The 25,562-nt window shown below is 43.1% G+C and overlaps 1 protein-coding gene across 2 annotated transcripts in view; it reads left to right on the top strand.

The window, feature by feature from the left end:
* Positions 1 to 25,562, top strand: part of kcnh7 (potassium voltage-gated channel subfamily H member 7) — a 350,824-nt gene that overhangs the window by 317,220 nt on the left and 8,042 nt on the right. The window contains exons 10-13 of one of the 2 annotated variants that reach the window (XM_033024163.1): positions 1,371 to 1,623; positions 8,792 to 8,997; positions 13,336 to 13,435; positions 22,808 to 23,089. In XM_033024163.1, the coding sequence (XP_032880054.1) occupies positions 1,371 to 1,623; positions 8,792 to 8,997; positions 13,336 to 13,435; positions 22,808 to 23,089 (841 nt within the window). The remainder of the gene's footprint in view (positions 1 to 1,370; positions 1,624 to 8,791; positions 8,998 to 13,335; positions 13,436 to 22,807; positions 23,090 to 25,562) is intronic. The other variant, XM_033024164.1, reaches the window with a different exon arrangement.

The following is a 25,562-nucleotide window of genomic DNA, read 5'->3' as shown; positions in this document are numbered from 1 at the left end:
CTGGTGAATTTGTTCTATTAGATATAAAAATCTATTCAGAGATAAAGGATGCACATTTTGCCATCTGGTGGCTGAATAGAGGTTTAGTTTTTAAATCGCTTTGGCTGAATTATTCAATTGCAAAATAGGAGATCCTTTGGTAAATTCAAACGGGTTAAATTTCTTTAAAATATACCTATAATATTCAATAATAATACAAATTAAAGTTTCAAAATTAATGAACACATTGTGTCGAGATATTGATAAAACGTAAATTAGAATAGATTTTACTCTATTACTGTTATAATGGATGGGATTTAATAATGGATGGGATTTATATAGCGCCTTTCTAATACTCAAGGCGCTTTATATCGCATTATTCATTCACTCCTCAGTCACACTCGGTGGTGGTAAGCTACTTCTGTAGCCACAGCTGCCCTGGGGCAGACTGACGGAAGCGTGGCTGCCAATCTGCGCCTACGGCCCCTCCGACCACCACCAATCACTCACACACATTCACACACATTCACACACAGGCAAAGGTGGGTGAAGTGTCTTGCCCAAGGACACAATGACAGTATGCACTCCAAGCGGGATTCGAACCGGCTACCTTCCGGTTGCCAGCCGAACACTTAGCCCATTGTGCCATCTGTCGTCAACTGTTAGTCAACATATCTATCAGGAATTTTATACACACACAGTTCTTTTTAACATATCTCTAAAAATGAATTCATAATAAAGATATCAGCTTTCTATTAATATTTGAACAGGCTGAGAATTATATTTGAGATGGTTTAACTAGGATAGAAAGAAATAATTATTTACATGTTTAGTTTGGAGTTACAGCATGTTGGTAATGTTAAAAGATGCAGAGCAAAGGATCAGAAAGATATCTGTTTGTCTAACAGATGGTATAAAGTCCATAATCTGAACAGAAACTGATCTCAATACTGATATCTAGAATTTTGAAAATTAGTACTTACCTTGTAAATTAATTGATATTTTTAATAAATATATGACGCAAGGTACAGACAGCCTGGGGCTCGCCTGGATCGGGAGACTGAGCGCGTGCATCAGGACTGGTCTTTGAAAATGGCGCCCAAAACTGGTGCCCCTTGCATGTGGTCTCAGTGGACTATTTCTATGTTCTTTGTTCTATTGTGTGCTTGGGTATGGCAATACTTCACTGAACTGCCTGCAAAAAAAAAGAATTTCACTGTACGCCTGTACATGTGATATTACAGCCATTGAACCTTTGAGATGGTTTTGACTGATAGATGCAGCATCTTAAAATGCAAACTCTATAATCGTAAATGGGGATAAATTCCGCTGACTAGAATTAACGATTGCAAAGCCTATTCATTATTATTAAAGCTTAATTTCTCCACTAGGTCCTTAAGGGGTTTCCTGAATGTCTCCAGGCAGATATCTGCCTTCACCTCAATCAAGCATTACTGCAGAACTGCAAGGCGTTCAAAGGAGCCAGTAAAGGATGTCTCCGAGCCCTGGCCATGAAGTTTAAAACCACACACGCTCCACCTGGAGACACTTTGGTCCACAGTGGTGACATACTTACTGCACTTTACTTCATCTCTCGGGGGTCGATAGAAATCCTGAAGGATAACATTGTCGTAGCAATCCTTGGTAAGTTAACAAGAATCAGTAAACTTTGTTGAATGTATTTGTTTAGTTCATTTTAGTATATTTTAGTTTAGTTTAGTTTAGTTTAGTTTAGTTTAGTTTAGTTTTAGTTTAGTTTACTTTAGTTTAGTTTAGTTTTGTCACGTGTACCAAGGTACAGAGCAAAGCTTTTATTTAGAAACATAGAAACATAGAAAATAGGTGCAGGAGTAGGCCATTCGGCCCTTCGAGCCTGCATTCAATATGATCATTGCGTGCTATCCAATTGAAGAAAAGATTACACATTATTACAATCAAGATATCCACAGTATACAGCTACAGGATAAAGGGTACAATATTTAGTGCAAGACAAAGTCCGATTAAAGATAGTTCAAAGGTCTCAAGTGAGGTAGAAGGGAGGCCAGGACTGCTCTCTTGCTGGTGAGAGGACAGTTCAGTTGCCTGATAACAGTGAAACAGAGCTTTTCATTGTACCTCAATACACATAATAATAATAAACCTAAACATAAACCTATCCAATGTGCCATATTGTAAATGTGTTTTAGAGTCAGTGAGTCATACAGCACAGGAACAAGATGCCCCATCTCCTTGTTTTACTTGTTCTTGTTTTCCAAGGCAATACCTCGTATCCATTGAGAAAGGTTCTGGGGAAGCCTTAATGTCTGGGGAAGTTCTGGGAAATATTGGGACATTCCCAAAAAAGCCTTCCTTTTAAATGGCAGTATTGGTTACCGAAAAGTTACCTAATTATCTTACAGAACCAAAAACTAAAGACAAAATAAGAAATAGAACAATTTGGAAACATTCAAATATCTGGCTTCTGGTTGATTCAGTGTGAACTTTGTTGGTTGAGGGAAGATCCAATAGAAGTATATCAAATTATGAGAGGCATAGTTAGGGTAGACAGTCAGATCCTTTTCCCCATGGTATAAATATCCAAGGCAAGAGAGCATATGTCAGAAGACATCGGAGCAGAATTAGTTCATTTGGCCCATCGAGTCTACTTTGTCATTTGATCATGGCTTAACTATTTTTCCCCTCTCAACCCCATTCTCCTGTCTTCTTCCCTGCATAGCCTTATGGTAAGAGGAGGAAAGTTTAAAGGAGATGTGCGGGGCAAGACAGTGGTGGTGGAGGCAGATACGGTAGTGGTGCTTATGATGCTTTTGGATATGCAGGGAATGGAGGGATATGGATCACATGCAGGCAGAGGAGATTAGTTTAATTGGCATCGTGTTTGGCATGGACTTTGCGGGCTGAAGGGCCTGTTCCTGTGCTGTACCGTTCTATGTTCTATGCTCTCATGGGCTAGGAATTAAAAACCTGAGAACTTTGTAATGAATAGCAACTAAATGTTTCCTGTCAATGGATATATTTCCATTAAATGAGTATCACACGATCCATATCAATAGATTTATAGAGCCGGGGCTTTATTGAGAATGGGAAACATTCCTTTAATAGCTATCTGTACATTGTTTGCCAAAGCATGATTGAATAGACTGATAACTGGTAAATTTGTCCAAAAATTGTTTGAGGACTCGTGTAATTGCTAAATGCAGTGTCTCTTAAAAATGTGCTTTGCACTTGTCAAAGGAGATGTATTGTAGCACTTTCTTGCTGTTTAACATTCACATGCAGGTGCTGTATTATAAAATTAAAGCCTCATTCATCACACCATGATATTCCTTGCCTCTCCATGTTATTGACAAATCCTCTGTATAATTAGGCTATTTTTCAATGTCTATCTGATATTGAGCAGGTGTTCTAAGCTAAATCTTACAAAAACTGCTCATTTTTCACTGGATAAATGGTCTTCCGAGTAAATCTTGACATAATGGTGCTACTCAAAAGACAAAACCATTGTAAATCCTTGCAGCTCCCGGCTATTTTATCTAACAATTTCTGACTATCATGAATATGTTTTCTCCGTAATACCACCTCATATATTTTCTTTTCCGTGCCGTTGAGACAACATCCGTAAATATTATCTCGGTCATGTCAAGGTTCTGTTAAGAAGTAATTAGTGTCCACATTTTGCCTTTGTTATTTTGGGACCGCATGCTGTTGAAATAATTAAGACATATGAAATTCTTGGCCTTGCTAATTGTCATGAAGATGGGATTTTTTCCATATGTGGCTATGGGCTGTTTATACTTTAGACTTTAGGGAAACAGAGTACAAACAGGTCCTTCGGCTTATTGAGTCTGCGATCACCCCGCACACTAGCACTATCCTACACACTAATGACAATTTACAATTTTACCGAAGCCAATTAAACTACAAACCTGCACTTCTTTGGAGTGTGGGAGGAAACCGGAGCACTGGGAGAAATCCCGTCACAGGAAGAAGGTATAAATTCCTTACAGGCAGCACCCATGGTCAGGATTGAACCGGGGTCTCTGGCTCTTTAACCATATAACAATTACAGCACGGAAACAGGCCATCTCGACCCTTCTAGTCCGTGCCGAACACGTATTCTCCCCTAGTCCCATATACCTGCGCTCAGACCATAACCTTCCATTCCTTTCCCGTCCATATAACTATCCAATTTATTTTTAAATGATAAAAACGAACCTGCCTCCACCACCTTCACTGGAAGCTCATTCCACACAGCTACCACTCTCTGAGTAAAGAAGTTCCCCCCTCTTGTTACCCCTAAACTTCTGTCCCTTAATTCTCAAGTCATGTCCCCTTGTTTGAATCTTCCCTACTCTCAGTGGGAAAAGCTTATCCACGTCAACTCTGTCTATCCCTCTCAACATTTTAAAGACCTCTATCAAGTCCCCCCTTAACCTTCTGCGCTCCAAAGAATAAAGCCCTAACTTGTTCAACCTTTCTCTGTAACTTAGTTGCTGAAACCCAGGCAACATTCTAGTAAATCTCCTCTGTACTCTCTCTATTTTGTTGACATCCTTCCTATAATTAGGTGACCAAAATTGTACACCATACTCCAGAATTGGCCTCACCAATGCCTTGTACAATTTTAACATTACATCCCAACTTCTATACTCAATGCTCTGATTTATAAAGGCCAGCACACCAAAAGCTTTCTTTACCACCCTATCTACATGAGATTCCACTTTCAGGGAACTGTGCACAGTTATTCCCAGATCCCTCTGTTCACCTGCATTCTTCAATTCCCTACCATTTACCATGTACGTCCTATTTTGATTTGTCCTGCCAAGATGTAGCACCTCACACTTATCAGCATTAATCTCCATCTGCCATCTTTCAGCCCACTCTTCCAACTGGCATAAATCTCTCTGTGGACTTTGAAAATCTACTTCATTATCCACAACCCCACCTATCTTAGTATCATCTGCATACTTACTAATCCAATTTACCACACCATCATCCAGATCATTGATGTACATGACAAACAACAGTGGACCCAACACAGATCCCTGTGGCACCCCACTAGTCACTGGCCTCCAACCTGACAAACAACCATCCACCATTACTCTCTGGCATCTCCCATTCAGCCACTGTTGAATTCATCTTGCTACTCCACCATTAATACCCAACAATTGAACCTTCTTAACCAACCTTCCGTGAGGAACCTTGTCAAAGGCCTTACTGAAGTCCATATATACAACATCCACTGCTTTACCCTCATCAATTTCCCGAGTAACCTCTTCAAAAAATTCAAGAAGATTAGTCAAACATGACCTTCCAGGCACAAATCCATGTTGACTGTTCCTAATCAGACCCTGTTTATCCAGATGCTTATATATATTATCTCTAAGTATCCTTTCCATTAATTTGCCCACCACTGACGTCAAACTAACAGGTCTATAATTGCTAGGTTTACTCTTAGACCCCTTTTTAAACAATGGAACAACATGCGCAGCACGCCAATCCTCCGGCACTATTCCCGTTTCTAATGACATTTGAAATATTTCTGTCATAGCCCCTGCTATTTCTACACTAACTTCCCTCAATGTCCTAGGGAATATCCTGTCCGGGCCTGGAGACTTATCCACTTTTATATTTCTCAAAAGTGTCAGTACTTCCTCTTCTTTGAATCTCATAGTTTCCATAGCTACTCTGCTTGTTTCCCTTACCTCACATAATTCAATATCCTTCTCCTTGGTGAATACCGAAGAAAAGAAATTGTTCAATATCTCCCCCATCTCTTTTGGCTCTGCAGATAGCTGTCCACTCTGACTTTCTAATGGACCAATTTTATCCCTCGTTATCCTTTTGCTATTAATATAGCTGTAGAAACCCTTTGGATTTACTTTCACCTTACTTGCCAAAGCAACCTCATATCTTCTTTTAGCTTTTCTAATTTCTTTCTTAAGATTCTTTTTACATTCTTTATACTCCTCAAGCACCTCATTTACTCCATGCTGCCTATAATTATTGTAGATCTCTCTCTTTTTCCGAACCAAGTGTCCAATTTCCCTGGAAAACCATGGCTCTTTCCAATTTTTACTATTTCCTTTCAACCGAACAGGGACATAAAGATTCTGTACTCTTAAAATTTCACCTTTAAATGTCCTCCATTTCTCTTCCACATCTTTCCCATCAAACAAACTGTCCCAATTTACTCCTTTTAAATCCTTTCGCATCTCCTCAAAGTTAGCCTTTCTCCAATCAAAAATCTCAACCCTAGGTCCAGTTCTGACCCTCTCCATAATTATATTGAAACTAATGGTATTGTGATCACTGGTCCCGAACTGTTCCCCAACGCATACCTCTGCCACCTGACCCGTCTCATTTCCTAACAGGAGGTCCAGCACCGCCCCTTCTCTAGTAGGTACTTCTATGTATTGCTGCAAAAAACTATCCTGCACACATTTTACAAACTCCAACCTATCCAGCCCATTTACTGAATGTGTTTCCCAGTCTATGTGTGGAAAATTGAAATCTCCCACAATCACTACCTTGTGCTTACTACTAATATTTGCAATCTCCTTACATATTTGCTCTTCCAATTCTCGCTCCCCATTTGGCGGTCTATAATACACCCCTATAAGTGTTGCTACCCCTTTCCCATTTCTCAGTTCCACCCAAATAGCCTCCCTAGACGAGCCCTCTAATCTATCCTGCCAAAGCACTGCTGTAATATCTTCCCTGATAAGCAATGCAACACCTCCACCTCTTGCCCCTCCAATTCTATCACACCTGAAGCAACGAAATCCTGGAATATTTAGTTTCCAATCACAGCCCTCCTGCAACCATGTTTCACTGATCGCCACAACATCATACTTCCAGGTGTCAATCCAGGCTCTAAGTTCATCCACCTTTCTTACAATGCTCCTAGCATTAAAATATACACATTTAAGAAACCCACCCTCTCTTATTTTCTGTTTATTGTCTTTTTCTTCTCTCTCCCCTACATTTTGGGTCAGAGTGCTACCATTCTCTGCCTCCTGCCTCACACACTGACTGCTAGCTTTCCCAATTCGAGTCCCTCCCCCCAACCATACTAGTTTAAAGTCTCCCCAGTAGCCTTTGCAAATCTCCCCGCCAGGATATTGGTCCCCCTCGAGTTCAAGTGCAACCCGTCCTTTCTGTACAGGTCGCACCTTATCCAAAAGAGGTCCCAATGATCCAGAAACTTGAATCCATACCCACTGCACCAGTCCCTCATCCACGCATTTATCCTCCACCTCGCTCCATTCCTACTCTCACCGTCGCATGGCACAGGCAGTAATCCTGAGATTGTTACCTTTGCAGTCCTTCTCCTTAACTCTCTACCTAACTCCCAAAATTCTTCTTTCAGGACCTCTTCTCTTTTTTTACCTATGTCGTAGGTACCTATATGTACCACAACCTCAGGCTCCTCTCCCTCCCATTTCAGGATTTCTTGGACACGTTCAGACACATCCCTGACCCTGGCACCAGGGAGGCAAACTACCATCCGGGTCTCCTGTCTGCGTCCACAGAATCGCCTATCCGACCCCCTGACTATAGAGTCCCCTATTACAATTGCCCTCCTCTTCTTTTCCTTACCCTTCTGAGCAACAGGACCGGTCTTTGTGCCAGAGGCCCGGCCGCTGTCGCTGCCCCCAGGTAGGCTGTCTCCCCCACCCTTACTCAAACATGAATACTTATTTTCAAGGAGTACAGCCACCGGGGTACTCACCAGTCCCTGCCTCTGCCCGTTGCCCTTCCTAACTGTGACCCAGTTTTCTGTCTCCCGTGGTCTTGGAGTGACCACCTCCCTGTAACTCCTTTCTATGACCTCCTCGCTCTCCCTGAGCAGACAGAGGTCATCGAGTTGCTGCTCCAGGTTCCTAACACGGTCCCTTAGGAGCCCCATCTCGACGCACCTGGCGCAGATGTGGACATCTGGAGGGCACTCAGACTCCATGACCTCCCACATCTGACATCCAGAACAGTAAACTGCCCTGGCCCTCATTCTCCCCCTTATTTGAATACAATAAAGCCTTACCCGGGATACAAGCCAATCAGCTGCTTCCTCTGGTCCTCTTCCACCAATCAGAGGCTTCCACCAGACTCCTTCTCTGGAAGTGAGATGAACGTTGCAGATTTGGGTAACTCACAGCTCCAGGTAACTCCTCCTCGCACCAACGGCTCCCCGGGCCTCTGTAGAAGCAAGCCCCGCGCTGTATTTATACTCACAGCTCCAGGTAACTCCTCCTCGCACCAACGGCTCCCCGGGCCTCTGTAGAAGCAAGCCCCGCGCTGTTTTTATACTCACAGCTCCAGGTAACTCCTCCTCGCACCAACGGCTCCCCGGGCTTCAAGGCAGCAACTCTACTGTGGTGCCACTGTGCTGCCCTTATAGAAGCTCATTGAAGGACCGTTCATAAGTCCTATAACCGAGAGGGAGACAATATTATGTATTAATAACAAAATGTCATAAGATCTACAAAACCTATCCTTTGCATTACATGTTTCAATCATAAAAATACACAAAGTGCTGAACATGGATAAGTGACATTTTGGGTTGAGACCTTTCTTCGGACTGATTGTGATGGAGGGAGGGGGGAGAGACATCTGTAAAAGAGGTGTGGGACTCACCTATCGCTGAGTTACTCCAGCATTTTGTGTCTATCATCAGCAATGTTCATACTGTGGGGTTGTACGCTAGGCAATGGTATGAATATTGAATCCCGATGCTGTAGTTAGGGAGAAAAAGTAACTCAAATTATGTCCAAGAAACTTTGATTTTAACAAAATATCTGTTTCCTCCCAGGGAAAAATGACATCTTTGGTGAAATGATCCATCTTTACGCGAGACCGGGGAAATCTAATGCTGATGTTCGGGCACTCACATACTGCGATCTGCACAAGATCCAAAGGGAAGATCTACTGGAGGTTTTGGACATGTATCCAGAGTTTTCTGACTTCTTCTTAACAAATCTGGAACTCACGTTCAATTTACGGGATGAAGGCTCAAAGGTATCAAAGAAAATTTGTTAGACCATAAGGGTCATAAGGGTCATAAATCATGGCTGACCTCTCTTTCCGTCTCAATCCCATTTTCCTGTATTCTTTTGACGCCCTAACTAATCAAGAAGTGAAATCAGAAAATCCCCAAATTTAAGACTGAGTTAAAGGATTCAAGGATAGAAGATAGATACAAAATGCTGGAGTAACCCAATGGGTCAGGCAGCATTTCTGGAGAAAAGGAATAGGTGACGTTTCAGGTCGTGACGTTTCTTTAGACTGAGAGTCAGGGGAGAGAGAAACTTGAGGTATGAGAAGGTGCACAACAAATCAGAGCTGGCACCAATAGCCAAAGAGCCCACAATGGTCCATTGTTGGCTATGGAGGAGGTGATAACGAGGGGATACAAACAGTGAAACTAGCAGGACATCTAGGACATGGAGAGAGGGAATGTAAGAGATACTTGAAACTAGGGAAATCAGTATTCATAGATTTACAAGGTTAGAGTTTAGTTTAGAAATACAGCATGGAAACAGACCCTTGGAAACAATCAATCATCATACCGCAGGGTGTAAGCTGCCCAAGTGAAATATGAGGTGCAGTTCCTCCAATTTGTGTTTGGCCTCACTCTGACAGTGGAAGAGGCTCAGGACGGAAAGGACAGTGTGGGAATGGGAAGGGGATTTAAAATGTTTGGTAACACGTAGGCCAAGATGGACTGAGTGTAGGTGTTCAGCAAAAGGATCGCCCAGTCTGCACTTGGTCTCGCCAATATATAGGATTCCACACCTAGAATAACAGATACAGTAGATGAGCTATGTCCTCTCGTCTTTGACATTTCCAGACTGGAAAAAAGGTTCAGACTGTCTACCTTACAGTAATTGTGCCTCTCATAATTTTATATGCTTAATAAGTTATAGGAGCCGAATTAAGCATTCGGTCCATCAAGTCTACTCCACCATTCAATCCAGTCTGGAAATGTCAAAGACGAGAGGACATAGCTTTAAGGGAAAGGGGAAAAGTTAATAGGAGATGTATGGGGCTTGATATTTTACAGAGTGTGGTGGGTGCCTGGAATGCGCTGCCAGGGATGGTGGTGGAGACAGATATGATAGTGACGTTTAAGAGGCTTTTAGACGGACACATGGATATGTGGGGAATGAAGGGATATGGATCACGTGTAGACAGAAATTAGTTTATCTTGGCATTATGTATGGCAGGTATATTGTGGGCCGAAGGGCCTGTTCCTGTGCTGTATTGCACTAAGTTCTATGTTCTTGATACTTAATATTTACCATACCATCGTACATTTTTACCTGACAGCAGTCTGAAGAAGGGTCTCGACCCGAATCATCACCAATTCCTTTTATCCAGAGATGCTGCCTGTCTCGCTGAGTTACTCAGCGGGGCAGGCAGATACTCGGTGTCTATCTTCAGCAGATAAATTAAGATCTATTAATTCAAGTTGGTGACTAAATCTGTAATTAACTGTGATGCTGTCAGCAGGAAGAATAATAAAAATCTTGTTACCATGCGCTTTTGAAATGTGGAAAGTGAAGCAGGTTGAGCAGGTTAAGACTCTATTCCTTAGAGAGCAGGAGGCAGAGGGGTGATCATATAGACGTGTACAAAATCATGAGGGGAATAGATAGAGTGAATGTACACCGTCTTTTACCCAGAGTAGGGGAATGAAGAACCAGGGGACATTTGTTTAAGGTGCAACGGGAAAGATTTAATAGGAACCTGAGGAGCAGGTTTTTCACACAGAGGGTGATGAGTATATGGAACGAGCTGTCAGAGGAGGTAGTTGATGCATGTACTATAACAACATTTAAAAGACACTTGAACTGGTACATGGATAGTATAGGTTTAGAGGGACATGGGCCAAACGTAGACAAATGGGACTAGTTTAGCTTGGCATGGACACATTGGGATGAAGGGCTTGCCTCCATGCTGTATGACTCAATGACTCGAATAATAGTAATAATAATAATAATAATAATAATAATAATAATAATAATAATAATAATAATAATAATAATAATAATAATAATAATAATAATAATATCTTTTATTGTCATTGCACGTCAGTGCAACGAGATTTAGTGTGCAGCTCCACTGGTGTACAAGAAAGGTAAATAAATACAATACATAAATAAGCAAGCTGAATTGATTGACGTGACCATCTGAGGGAGACTGTCCAAAGGGGGTGAGTGGGGGGGCACTCATTAGGGCCGGTTCAGAGCCGCTATAGCTCTTGGGATAAAACTGTTCCTGAGTCTGGAGGTTCGGGCGTAGAAGGCCTTGTAACGTCTGCCAGAGGGAAGTAGTTGAAACAGACCGTGGCAGGGGTGTGATGAGTCCTTATGGATGCTGAGGGCCTTCAATATTGGTAAGGATAAAGTCCAGGTAACCCTGCCTTCACAGGTGCTTCTAAAACATCCCATGGCCCTTTCCTACAAAGAGCCAGTAATTTATTCTCAGTATTCCCACTAATACTTGACCTTTAGGGGGCGGCACAGTGACGCAGCGTTAAGTTGCTGTCTCACAACACCAGACCCCCCGGGTTTGATCCTGACCACGGGTGCTATCTGTGTGGAGTTTGTACGTTATCCCTGTGACCGTGTGGATTTTTACTGGGTGCTCTAGTTTTCTCCCACACTTCAAAGGCATGCAGGCTTGTAGGTTAGGCTTCAGTAAATTGTAAATTGTCCCTCGTGTGTAGAATAGTGCCAGTGTACGCTGATCAGTGTACTTCGGACCTGGTGGGCCGAAAGACTAAAATCAAAAGTTAAGTTGCCTGATATAATACGTTAAGAAAATACCTTATAGAATCATAGAGTCATACAACGTGGAAACTGTCCCATCGGCCCAACTTTCTCACGCCGACCAACATGCCCATCTACAGTAGTCCTAGTATATAGGATGGGAAACTGGGATAACATAGAACTAGTGTACAGGTGATCATCGGTCGGCATGGACTCGGTGGGCTGAAGGGCCTGTTTCTATGTTGTATCTCTAGTATAATAAAAAAGCTAGGATACAGTCCCAATATAAAGTATAAAGTCTAAAGTAAAGTCATATTTTCCACAGCCGTATTCAATAGTACTGGTCTGATTGGCAAGTATTTTGGGACATTGTGAAAATGTTGGGGAGGACAGAAACAATGCAAGCTCTTTCTTCTTTCTATCAAACCATCCATCATCTTTGACCTTCAATAGAATCCTTTCTCAAGCTTAAGGTAATATTGTAGATCAGATTAGATGTCTCACTTGTATCACTCAGAAAAGGTTGTATCACTCAGTGACAAATGTTGCCTTTATCTCAGTATCTCATACCAATGCCAGACAACTTTGTTATATAAAATCTTTGAAACCAATATTGCAATAGACAAAGTCACTGTCATCACAGTCAGGCAAGGTCTAAATCACTGGTTTAGTTTATTGTCATGTGACAATATTGTCAGGTACAGTAAAAAGCTTTTGGTGCGGGCTATCCAGTCAGCGGAAAGACTATACATGATTACAATCAAGTCATTTATAGTGTATAGGTACATGATAAAGGGAATAAAGCTTAGTACAAAGAAAGTCCAGTAAAGTCCGATTAAAGATAGTCTAAGGGACTCCAATGAGGTAGATGGTAGCTCAGTACCGCCCCAGAATTATTGATAGGATAGTGCATTTGCTTGATTACAGCTGGGAAAATACTGTCCCAGAATCTGGAGGTGTGTGTTTTCACACTTCTGTAGCTCTTGCCTAAACCATCCTATTACCACTAGAAAGCAGTCCTGACCTACTATCCACCTCATAGGAGACCTTTGGACTATCTTTATTGGACTTTATCTTCCACTAAATGTGGAAGATAAAGTCCCTTTATCCTGTATATGTACACTGTGGACAGCTTGATTGTAATCATGTGTAGTATTTCCGCTGACTGAATAACACACAACATAATACCTTTTCACTGCACACGTGACAATAAGCTAAACTAAACTAAAATGTCAGAGTGGATTTAATTCTGGCTAAGAACACAAAGTGCAGGAGTAACTTGGTGGGTCAAGCAACATCCGTGGAGAAGATGGACAGGCAAAGTTTTGGATAAAAACTGTGCCTGAAGAAGGGTCTGGATCTGAAACATCACCTGTCCATGTCCTCCACTGATGCTGCCTGAGCCGCTGATTTGCGGTAACACTTTATTTCCTACGCAAGATTCTAGCATCTGCAGTTCCGTGCATCTACTACTTATTTTGGGCTAAGTTTGAAGCAATGACTGGTGGTGAAGAGGGACATGCTTCTTCCTCATTTGTTTTGAACGCTGATGTCTGAGGTCATCTTTTCTTCTGTACTCTAGGCAGACATCCTTCTCCAAGCAGAATCCAGTGATGATTCAGACCAGGATATTCCCAGACTGAGAAGAAGAAAACTTTCCTTCAAGAAGAAAACTAACGCAGGTAATTTATCCATCATGCTTATTTATCCCTTATGTTTATTTATCCTGTTAGCCCTGAGCAGTTCTGACTTCCCATCTACCTCACTGTAGACTCTCGAGTTATTTTTAATCGGACTTTACTGGACTTTATGTTGTACTGAACATTATTCATAAGATCATGTAATCGGAGCAGAATTTGGCCTTTCGGCCCATCAAGTCTTCTCCGCCATTCAATCATGGCTGATTATCTTTCCCTCTCAATCCCATTCTCCTATCTTCTCCCCTTAACCCCTGACACCCTCACTTATCAAGAATATATCAATCTCCACCTTAAAAATGTCCATTGACTTGACCTCCAAAGCCTTCTGTGGCAATGAATTCCACAGATTCACCAATCTCTGCCTAAATAAATTCCTCCGCATCTTTCTAAAGTTATGTCCTTTTATTCAGAGGCTATGACCTTTATCATGTACCTGTACACGGTGAACAGCTTGATTGTAATCATGTATAGTATTCTTGCTGACTGGACAGCATACAACAAAAATCTTTATACTGTATCTATACTGTACCTTCCTCTACACGTGCCAATAAACTAAACTAACCTGAAAAGCTGAATTTGTCAAAAAAAAGAGGCAGATATTCCAATTTAAACATCTTTGAGCCATTTTTCTTGGTTCTTTTAAACTCTCACTTCAAAATAATTTTAGTCAAAAGAAAAATTGCTTATTTCGACAAGAGCTGTTTTCATTCACTGTATATATATTATTTGTGATATTTTAGCGGAGTCGAGACGGCAGGTTGATTTTCAACAAACTTTATTGTGAAAGTTAAACAAATACAACGAGAGTCTATAGTCGGCTAAATAACGATGTTGCTACCACAAGGGTGGTGATCAGAATGAATGGGCTTGCCCAAAAGCGAGCGAAAAACCCCTCCCCGCGCCCACGTGACTGAGGTAGCCAATCGGAGGGTTCGACTACCCCAAGGCACCAGCTGGTGCCGCTACAATATTTCAATATATCAAGAGTAAAGAGTGTTTAGTTGTTATCTGGACTGGCAACAGAACGATAAATTCTTACTTGCTGCCGCATTACAGGACCATTAATGCAATAGCACATAGACAAATGTATAATAATGTATATAATATATACGTAATGTATAACTATCAATAATACAATCAATTAATGACAGTAATACTAGGTAACCACAACAGTCGAAAACCAGAGTCCATAATGTAACGAAAGATTCAGTTCATAGTCAATCTCTGTTGCTGAAGTTAGTGTTGTGCAGTGTTCAAGGGCCTGATAGTTGCTGGGAAGATGCTGTTCTTGAACCTGGAGGTTACGGTTTTCAGGCTCCTGAAACGTCTTTCCGATGGTCGTAGCTAGATAAGAGCGTGGCCAGGGTGGTTTGGGTCATTAATGATACTGGGTGCCTTTTTGAGGCACTTGAAATCCCCTCCCCCGGAAGTCCCCCCAAAAATGTGGCGCCTAGGCCGGGTGAGTCGGCCGCTCTCGACCCCATCGGGACTTCTGTGGCCGATCGGCGGGTCGAATGTGCACCCTGCAGCCAGGGCTCTGGAATTCTGTCCTGGCCGGAGCTAGCAGATTCGTTCCCATAGCCGACTTCCGAGGCTGACTTTGCGAGCCGGGATCTTGGCCCCCGGTGGCCTAGGCGGAACGGTCTGTTACCGTTGGACTCCCCTCGGAAGCCATGACCTCTGTTGGTGACGCAAAACAGATAATATGACAAGGCTCTGGAACCAAGAGTGCTGGAAAATCGATGGTGGATCTGTAATAAGAATAAAATAATTTGTGGTATTTATTAATACCTGTATTACATTATTGTTTAATGTGTATCGTGCAGAGGGGCACAGTGGCCCAGTGGTAGAGTTGCTGCCTTACAGCATCAGAGTCCCGGGATCAATTCTAACTATGGGTGCTGTCTGTACCCAGTTTGTACGTTCTGCCTGTGACCGCATAGGTTTTCTTCGCATGCTCCGGTTTCCTCCCACATTCCAAGGATGTGCGGGTTTGTAGGTTAATTGGCTTCTGTAAATTGTCCATAGTGTGTGGGCTAGAGTTAGTATACGGGGTGATCACTGGTCGGCGCTGATTCGGGGGGCCGAAGGGCCTATTTCCACGCTATACAATATCTCTAAACTAAACTAAACATGAAGTAGGACCAAGTGTACATATACCAATACGATATGGATTACTACATAAAATGAACATTGCTCAATTACTGATAAATCAGATTATGAATAATTCCCGGGAATGCTTCTGTAACCCGAAAGCTACCTAAAATGTGTTACAATTAAATTATGCAACTGGATGGTAAGATTGTACTGAGAGTATACAGTGCAAATTAAAAGTTAAAGTAGATTTTAATCTTGAGTACAAGTGGCACTGTAGCATGCCCTTTAGCCCACCATGTCCACGCCGATCTTCAATCACCCATTCACATTAGCTCTATATTATCCCACTTTCTCATCCACTCCCTACACACTGATGGCAAATTACAGATGGCAATTAACAAACAAACCCGCATGTCTTTGGGAAGTGGGAGGAAACCGGAGCACCCGGAGGAAGCCCTCGCGGTCACAAGGAGAACGTGCAATCTCCACACATAAGACATAACCCCATGTCAGGATCAAACCCAGGTCTCTGGTGCTGTGAGGCAGCAGCTCTAACCGCTGCCCCGCTCATGAGTTAGCCTTATGGGCCTGTCACACTTCACCGATTTTTTAGGCAATTACAGCCGACTAGTTTGTCGCCACATGTTCGCCGTTGGTCGCCGGGAGTAGTCTCCTTAGTCACGCAAAAAGTCGTAGCGTCTTTCTGGTCGCTGCTAAATTTTCAACATTTTGAAACATTTTCAGTGACAGTGGGTTTGACGCCAATGAGCGTAGTTTGACTTCTCCTGATGTAGGTGCTGTCATAGGTTGTCGCCAAGATGACGTAGGTTGGTGCCGGTTTTTCAGCGACCTGCAATGACTATGACAGTCACCGGCAGTTGCCTAAAAATTTGCCAAGTGGGACAGGCCCATAATATTGTCAATTTATTTTGTCTGTATTTATATTATATTGAACTTTATTGTGTTGTTTATTATGGGTTTTGTAGTGTACTATATTTACATATCTGTTGTGTCGCTGCAAGTAACAGTTTAATTATTCGGGACATAAGACAATAAAACATTCAGGACTCTCTTGACTATCGACCCTTCTTCAGACTGTTCTTAATGTCTGTAAGTGCTCACAAATCTCTCTCTTGATTCTAATAGTGAAAGACCTGGATAGAATGGATGTGGAGAGGATGTTTCCACTAGTGGACGAGTCTAGGACCAGAGGGGACAGCTTCAGAATAAAAGGACATACCTTTAGAAAGGAGACGAGGAGAAATGTATTTAGTAGGAGGGTGAATCTGTGGAATTCATTACCACAGACGGCTGTGGAGGCCGCCAATGGATATTTTTAAGGTGGAGATTGATAGTAAGATTAAACGAGAACTTACCAGCTTGAAGTTTGATCTTTATTTTATGAGGAGTTACGATCAGCGATTACTTGAAGCAGGCCGTCAGCACGCATGCGCGTCAACTTCCAAAGCAGCGGTGTGAAATCACAGATAACAGCTGTTGAACTGAATATAGTAAAATTTGAGAGAAACTAGAACTACTGAGTGATCTTTATGATATGAGGGTTGGGAGCGGAGGGCACGTAATCGCTCATCGTAACTCCTCATAAAATAAAGATGAAAATTCAAACTGGTAAGTTCTCGTTTAATCTTACTATTTTACTTCGGAGTCACGTGAGTGACCACATGAAGATTTCAAAGCTCTGTGATTTCATGCCGTGAAAACGAGTCCACACAAGCACAACTGCATGTTGACCACAGATAAGGGAAACATTCATAATGCATACAGACATGACATAGATTTAAAACAAGCTGATGCTTTTTAATGAACAAATAACAATAATAGTAACCCCTCTCATCCAGGTGGAAACTATAAAATAGAACGTAAAATAGAGTTGGCAAATACCCCCGGTCTGGCAATGGGTTATTATAAAATGTTTGGAAAGCTCATTCGTTAAACCATCCTGCAGCTGCTAGGATATGGTCCAGCGGAACGTTCATAACCCTTACTGCTGATGTTGTAGCAGCCCTGGTGGAGTGAGATTTGAAAATATTAGCATCTACTCCTGCATAAGCCAAAACCCCATTTTAACCACCTGGAGATGGTCTGAACTGATACCTTCTTATGAGGTTTTTTGTAACTAACAAACATTGCTAGTATCAGAACCTCTAAGGCTCTAGGTGACCTTGACATATTGTTGTTAATGTGTGACCACACATAACCGAAGGTCCATGGGGTATGCCATGAAAACTAGTTTGAGACCTGACGCCCCTGTGCTGCTCTGCTAAACTAAATCATAAACATAAAATATTATATTATTGCAGATGTAACCATCCTGTCCAGTCGCAATTTATGGAGTGACTGGACCCGTTGTGCTGAGACTAGCACCATGAGGATAACTACCTTATGAGAGCCAGCCCAAAGATGTAGCTGGAGCCCCCTGGTGAAGTAGTGTTAACACAATGTCAATATCCCATACTTCTCTGTACTTGGGCCTGGGAGAACTTGTGTTAAAGATATCCTTTATAAACTGGATATCAGAGGGTGAGACCCAACAGAGTGGGTCCCGTTCGCTGCAGCAAATATGATGAGAAGGCACGTTGGGCACAGTTAATGGCACTATAACAATTTATTGTCAAAGATCCATTTGAAAATGAACTCCAAGACGTCAGTTATCTGTGCTGTATTAAATGTAACATTAGCATTTAAACAAAATGCTTCCCATCTCCTGAAGAGGAAATGTACTGCTTTTTTGGTGCTATCCCTGCACTCTGCAGTGAGCACATACATGGATCGGTCTGACAACCCGAGCCGCAGGAGCAGTCTACTCAGAGTCTGCAAGTCAATGAATTGATTTTATCATGCAGAGACTGGTTTCCCAACTCACAGGCTGAACCAGCAAAGTTTTATGTTTAGAATAACCATATAAGGTTGTATTATTATTCCCGACAAAAGCGGGAACCATGGCTGCATAGGCCAGTCAGACAGTACGAAAACCTGAAGCGGGATCTTGCTGAATTTATTGCAAGACCCGACTAATGAGACAAAATGGAGGAAATACATAAAAGAACATTCCTCCTCCGTGTAGCTAGAATGTATCTCTCGCCACTGTTATGCCACATATTTTTGCAACCGGTGAATGAGCCTGGATGCAAACATATCGATATTCAGTGTTCCATCGAGCCATAATATCATAAAATACTTTGTGATCCAACATCCATTCTGTGTTGTCATTGATTTTACGTGATGTTACACCAGCACCAAATGAGGTTAGGTAAATTATTACAGGATACTTTGACTTGATTGCACCCATGTGACTAACATATGCCACCACCACAGTGTATCAACTTGGAGTTGTGCATGCAGATTATGCATGTTCGCACAATAACCCTTTAACCCATAGAATGCACCTAGTGTCTATAGGTAGTTGATACCAATAACTGAAGAATTGGTAACTCATGCAAATCCCATCCGCCTCCGAACTAGAGATGGCATTCGTAATTTTCCATCTTTGAGCATTAGCATCAGTTTGTAATATAACTGAAGATTTACTGACCAAAAACTACTGCAGCAATGCTGAATAATGTTCGTCCACCATTGTGACTTTGGTAGCTTCAGCTGGTAATAGCATAGGTCTGTTAACAATGACCTACATGGCACTTGAGAGGTTACTACTTTGCACGATGTAAGTTCTGAACAGCTTGCACGGCTGAATCACAGCTACTATATTGCCAATTACACTTGATGAATAGAAGGCTGCTTCATAACAACAAGGTTGTTACAGGCTTCTATTAATTCCAATCTCTTGCCCCAGGGCAGAGTCACAGACAAACTAATAGTTAAAGGTAAATCCCAATAATCAATGTCTAGTTGGTATCAACTTAGATTTAACTGGATGGATGAGGAACCCCAATTTCTCAAATATAGTTTGCGGCTGAAACAGTTGATTTTAGCAAAATTTTAGAATATCATCCAGATAAGCCATAACAAGTATTTTTGAGCTCTGAGCAGTCCAAGCACCGGTTTTAGTAATTTGGTAAATAACCTGGGTGCTGAAGTTAGCCCATTTTGCAACACTTTAACTGTTATCATTGCCCCATCCAGATAAATTTCAAATGTCTCCGGTGATCCCTGTGAATGGGAACTGAATAGAATGTATCTTTGAGATCGATGCATGCCATAAAGATCCTATGGAAATCAGTTGTTAGACGGTAACAAAGTTTCTATTCTGAAAAGTTTATACTGCACATGCGAGTTAAATCAAGGATGAACCGACATTCTCCATCTTTCACAATGAAAAGGCCATGCCTGACACAATTCGGTGCCTGCCTCGAACGACAACTCTGGCCAGATTTCCGAGCCTGTCTCGAAAGGCAATCCTGGCCATAATACTGAGCCTGCCTCGAAAGACAACTCTGGCCCCAATTCCAAGCCTGCTTGGAACCCTAGTATACTGTGCAGTATAAAACTAATCACATGTTATCATTATAATTTGTAAAAAAAACAAGTGTAAATATTACCAACTTGTAAATGGTCCACATACCCCATGTTTCGGAAGAACCAGACCCACCTACCTGCATGGTTACCGGTGGTCTTATGGTAAGCTCAAAGGCCCCTGATGCCGGTTCTATTTCCGTCCTTGGTTAGAGAGTAGGACTGGTAGGGTGCGTGGATTCCATATTTTTCCTGAGACCGGCTTGGGCCTTGGCTTGAAAGATCTCTGCCCAGCTTTCACGCTGTCACCAGCTTCAGTGAACCGCTGACTGCCGATGGAGGTGTGGGGTGTGTCGTCGCCGAAACGATGAAGCTTTGCTCGTCATTGGTACCTTGATTGGTCCGACAGCTTTTGCTTCCTCATCCAGGTCTTACCTGTTGGATAGGTCTTACCTGAAGAGAAGATTCGGCGGCTGGTTTCATTTCCTGGATTTCATGCCCCCTCCAATGTCACCCCTGATAGCGCTGTTCACTGCCGGCACTTGTAGCGTGAGGGGAACTCTGGCCCCTTCCGGGTTTTCTGCCAATGGCTGGAAACTAACTCTTCCGGCAGCAACACCTTCGTTTGCGAGGATTCCCTTGAAGTCATACATATGTGCTCCAGTATGTTCCACGGACATACTTTCAGATTTGAAGTCAGTTGCACACTGACCCCTCGCACTCCCCTCCACAGAGAGGGAGATTCGTAGGCAGCCCTGAAACAGGTGCTGCCGCAGGCCCTTGAGGATACCTGCGCTGCTATGGCCCCTTCTATGGACCTATATCAGGATGGAGCATCACATTTATGGGATAAACGCCCGAGGGCGCTATTTTTTCCATTGCGGGCACTTCTGATTCATGCCCTTCGTGCCTCGTGGTATGCTCCCCGGCAATACCTCCGAACTCTGAGTCACAGAGAAAAACTGACCCCGAATGCTCCCCTCCTCAGAGAGGGAGACATTGTGCAGCCCTGAAACAGGTGCCGCTGCCGCGGGCTCCCGAGAAGACCCGGGCTGATATAACTCCCTCCTTTGGAGCATATCATTGTGGAGCAACCTCTCCATCAGGTGCTCCATGTGGGCTAGATGTCCAAAGATGCTACCCATGAAGGAGAGGAACCCTCCTGGCCTGACTCGTCCGAGTCCATAGGCCTGGCCGACTTATACTTGGATTTATCCCCTTTCACGGGAACCACAGCGGTCTCGGAGCCGCTGACCGCATTGTCAGCGACTTGGGTAGCGAACCCGACGGCCGCCGGCTACCCGCGCTTCCGCGGTCCGGACCAGGATCTCTCCACGGTCCATAACCGGTTTCCCCGCGGCCCGTCCGGACTTCGCCCCGAAATTATCCAGCAGGAAAAACTCTGTAGGAAGAGATTCCTGCAAGAAAAAACTGAACCTGGAAATAAGTTTAAAACTTACCTGCAGGTTGAAACTTACAGCTGGAGGAGCAACGCGCCTGCCAGCCAGTCGTTGCGCAATGCGTAAGACGTAATGACGTGCATGCGTGCTGATGGCCTTCTTCACGTAATCACTCACGTGACTCCGAAGTAAAATGGATTCTGATTAGTAACCATGTCAGGAGTTAAGGGGAGAAGGCAGGAGAATGGGGTTGAGAGGGAAAGATAGATCAGTCATGATGGAATGGTGGAGTAGACTTGATGGGTTGAATGGCCTAATTCTGCAGTAAACGGGTCCTTTTCAGAATGACAGGCAGTGACTAGGTGGGTACAGTGCTGGGACCCCAGCTATTTACAATATATATTAATGATTTGGATGAGGGAATTGAATGCAACATCTCCAAGTTTGTGGGGGGCAGTGTTAGCTATGAGGAGGATTCTAGGAGGCTGCAAGGTGACTTGGATAGGTTGGGTGAGTGGGCAAATGCATGGCAGATGCAGTATAATGTGGATAAATGTGAGGTTATCCACTTTGGTGGCAAGAACAGAAAAGTAGACTATTATCTGAATGGTGGCCAATTAGGAAAAGGGGAGATGCAACGAGACCTGGGTGTCATGGTACACCAGTCATTGAAAGTAGACACGCAGGTGCAGCAGGCAGTGAAAAAAGCGAATGGTATGTTAGCATTCATAGCAAAAGGATTGGAGTATAGGAGCAGGGAGGTTTTACTGCAGTTGTACAATGCCTTGGTGAGACCACACCTGGAGTATTGTGTACAGTTTTGAGGAAAGACATTCTTGCCATAGAGGGAGTACAGAGAAGGTTCACCAGACTGATTCCTGGGATGGCAGGACTTTCATATGAAGAAAGACTGGATAGACTCGGCTTGTACTCGCTAGAATTTAGAAGATTGAGGGGGGATCTTATAGAAACTTACAAAATTCTTAAGGGGTTGGACAGGCGAGATGCATGAAGATTGTTCCAGATGTTGGGGAAGTCCAGAACAAGGGGTTGCAGTTTAAGGATAAGGGGGAAGTCTTTTAGGACCGAAATGAGAAAAACATTTTTCACACAGAGAGTGGTGAATCTCTGGAATTCTCTGCCACAGAAGGTAGTTGAGGTCAGTTCATTGGCTATATTTAAGAGGGAGTTAGATGTGGCCCTTGTGGCTAAAGGTATCAGGGGGTATGGAGAGAAGGCAGGTTCGGGATACTGAGTTGGATGATCAGCCATGATCATATTGAATGGAGGTGCAGGCTTGAAGGGCCGAATGGCCTACTCCTGCACCTATTTTCTATGTTTCTACGTTTCTATGCTCCTAGAACTTATGAACTTATAAACTTGTGATGAGATATTTCTTAAAATAACAATTGCTTACTTTGTTTAGTCATATTTGCTATCACAGATGATGATGAAGATGAATATGGGAAGCAAGGAGCGTCGCAAGACATCCCAAGTAGTGAACAGCAACTTTACTACAGAAAACGTGACTCAGAAGAGAGACGGAGTGCGTCATCCTCCTGTTCTACCTCCATGGATGAAGAGAAGAAGCCATTATGTTCTGGCATTCTGGATTATCCAGCCGAGATAGAAGTGAACTGCAGACTAGACTTTGCACAGGGACCTGACATTCAGAGCCGAAGAGCTGGAAAAAGAGCAAAGTGTCCAGGTGAGGTTCCAAACTAAATCTTTAACAAAGTAACAGTGTAGAAACAGATGCTGATTTATAATGAAGAGACACAAAGCGCTGGAGTAACTTGGCGGGTCATGTAGCATCTCTGGAAAACATGGATCGGCTACGTTTCAGTTCAAGACTCTTCTTCAGACCTTGTGTATTAATGAGCATCTGCAGTTCTTTGCTTTACTTTAGACATACATCGCGGAACAGGCCCTTCGGCCCACCTAGTCTGCACCGACCAGTGATCATCCCATACATTAGCACTATCATGCACACTAGGGACAATTTACTATTTTACTGAAGCCAATTAACCTCCAAACCAATTAACCTGCACGTCTTTAGAGTGTGGGATGAAACCTGAGCACCCAGAGAAAACCCATGCAGTCACAGGGTGAGGGTACAAACTCCATACAGACAGCACCCGTAATCAAGATCGAACCCGGGTCTCTGGCGCTGTAAGGCAGCAACTCTACCCAAGAACGGAACTCACTATCAAAACATGGAGGGGACGGGGGACACAATTTTTTGGCGGCCACGCGCGCATGCGCACACTCAAACACACGCGCGAGGCTTTGGAGGCTCAATTTAGCACTAAAAACGACGATTTTAAAATCGGGATCACAAAAACTTGGGGGGGATGTCCCCCACCTCTCAAAACATGGGGGGGGGGATGTGTCCCCTCTGGCCCCCCCGGGTTTTCCGCCTTTGACTCTACCGCGGCGCCACTGCATCACCCCACACTTTGTTTCAACATTTAAAATATATTTGGACAGGTGCATGGATTATAGAGGGATATGGACCAAATGCAGGCAGGTGGGACTAGTGTAGGTGGGGCATGGACGAGATGGGCCGAAGGGCCTGTTGCCGTGCTGTAAGGCTCTATGACTGTAATACTGATATGAGAAAAATAACGCCAAGGAGTGAAACATTCACAGAGGATTAAACAGCCGGAGTGAGGAAAATAATTAGCAGGTGGTAAAGTTATTTAAATCCCCTGGAATCAGCAATGCTTGAGATTTAAATAGCCCAGAGCTGGGTTCTGTTATTTGCATTCCAGATACACCAGTTTTACTGGCATGAAAGATCTTAGGTTGCAGTTGGACTGCTTTGGAAGGCAGTAACAGAAAACTTCACATTGTCGTCTATAAGATCATGCGAGGAATAGACAGGGCAAATACACAGAGCCTTTTATCCAGAGTAGGGGAACCAAGAGCCTTCCCCATGACGACCAACACGTCCCATCTATACTAGTCCCACCTGCCTGCGTTTGGCCCATAAACCTAGCCTCTCCCTGTACCTGTCTAATTATTTCTTAAATGTTGTGATAGTACCTGCTACCCTGCTAGAGGGTGTGAGTCTTGCCTCCCAGGATGGTTATGATCAATGGGAGCATTTTAAGAGGAAGTGGATATTTTTTTTTAAAGATCGTGGATTCAGAGAGTTTGCGGATGTGGCAGAGAGAGGAGTTGTGGCCGGCTGGAGTGGACAAGTGGCCTGTTCCTGTTTCCCTTTCAATCACAGAAGTACATAAAATATGCTTCAAAACAAACAATTTGAAAAATAACTTAAATCGGCCTGTAACTTGGATCTGACCAATCACATACAGTATATCAGCATATCAAAGTATGAATGAACATTAAGTTCTCTAATTTTAGGTAGCCTCTTACAACCCTCCCTCCCACTCCCCTTTCACCTCCCCCCCACCCTCCACCCCACCCCCACCCCAGTTTCAGCAAAGTGTTAGTGGAACTCAGTGGGTCAAGCAGCATCTGTGGAGGAAAAGGACAGGTTGGGAGTCTGAAGAAAGACCCCGACCTGAAACATAATCTCCATTAGACTTTCCCCCCTCCCACGTTATAGCAATATCCTCTTGTGCTGGACATTTCCACGCTGGGAAAAGGTTCTGACTGTCTATCCTATCCATGCCTCTCATAACTACATATATTTCTATCAAGTCCCCCTCAAACCCCGAAGATAATTAAAATCTTTAAGTAACATTTACTAAATGTAGTTTGTTATAAAGATGCACCTGATATTTTAAAAAGGATATTGGAATAAAATTTACGATGTCCTGTATTTTAGTTTCATTTCCAAATGCTATTATTTTCTCCACTGACCCAGACACGTTTCAATGCTGTAAATAAGAATTTAAAATATTATAATTTATTTTTTTCAAATAATCAGACGATAGTTTGCCACATGCGAGTCTGAAGAAGGGTTTCGGCCCGAAACGTCGCCTATTTCCTTCGCTCCATAGATGCTGCTGCACCCGCTGAGTTTCCCCAGCAATTTTGTGTACCTTCGATATTCCAGCATCTGCAGTTCCCTTTTGAACACGATAGTTTGCCACATTTCTGGTTGTGTACTGAACTCATGAGAGTAACTAACCTTTCATGCAGCTAGACACAGACGTTGCTTAACCGTTGAGTTTCTCCAGCATGTTGAGTTCCTCCAGCACTTTGCT

The sequence above is a fragment of the Amblyraja radiata genome, chromosome 7 (genome assembly GCF_010909765.2).
Source record: "Amblyraja radiata isolate CabotCenter1 chromosome 7, sAmbRad1.1.pri, whole genome shotgun sequence".
NCBI lineage: Eukaryota > Metazoa > Chordata > Chondrichthyes > Rajiformes > Rajidae > Amblyraja > Amblyraja radiata.
This window is presented reverse-complemented; position numbering and strand designations above follow the sequence as displayed.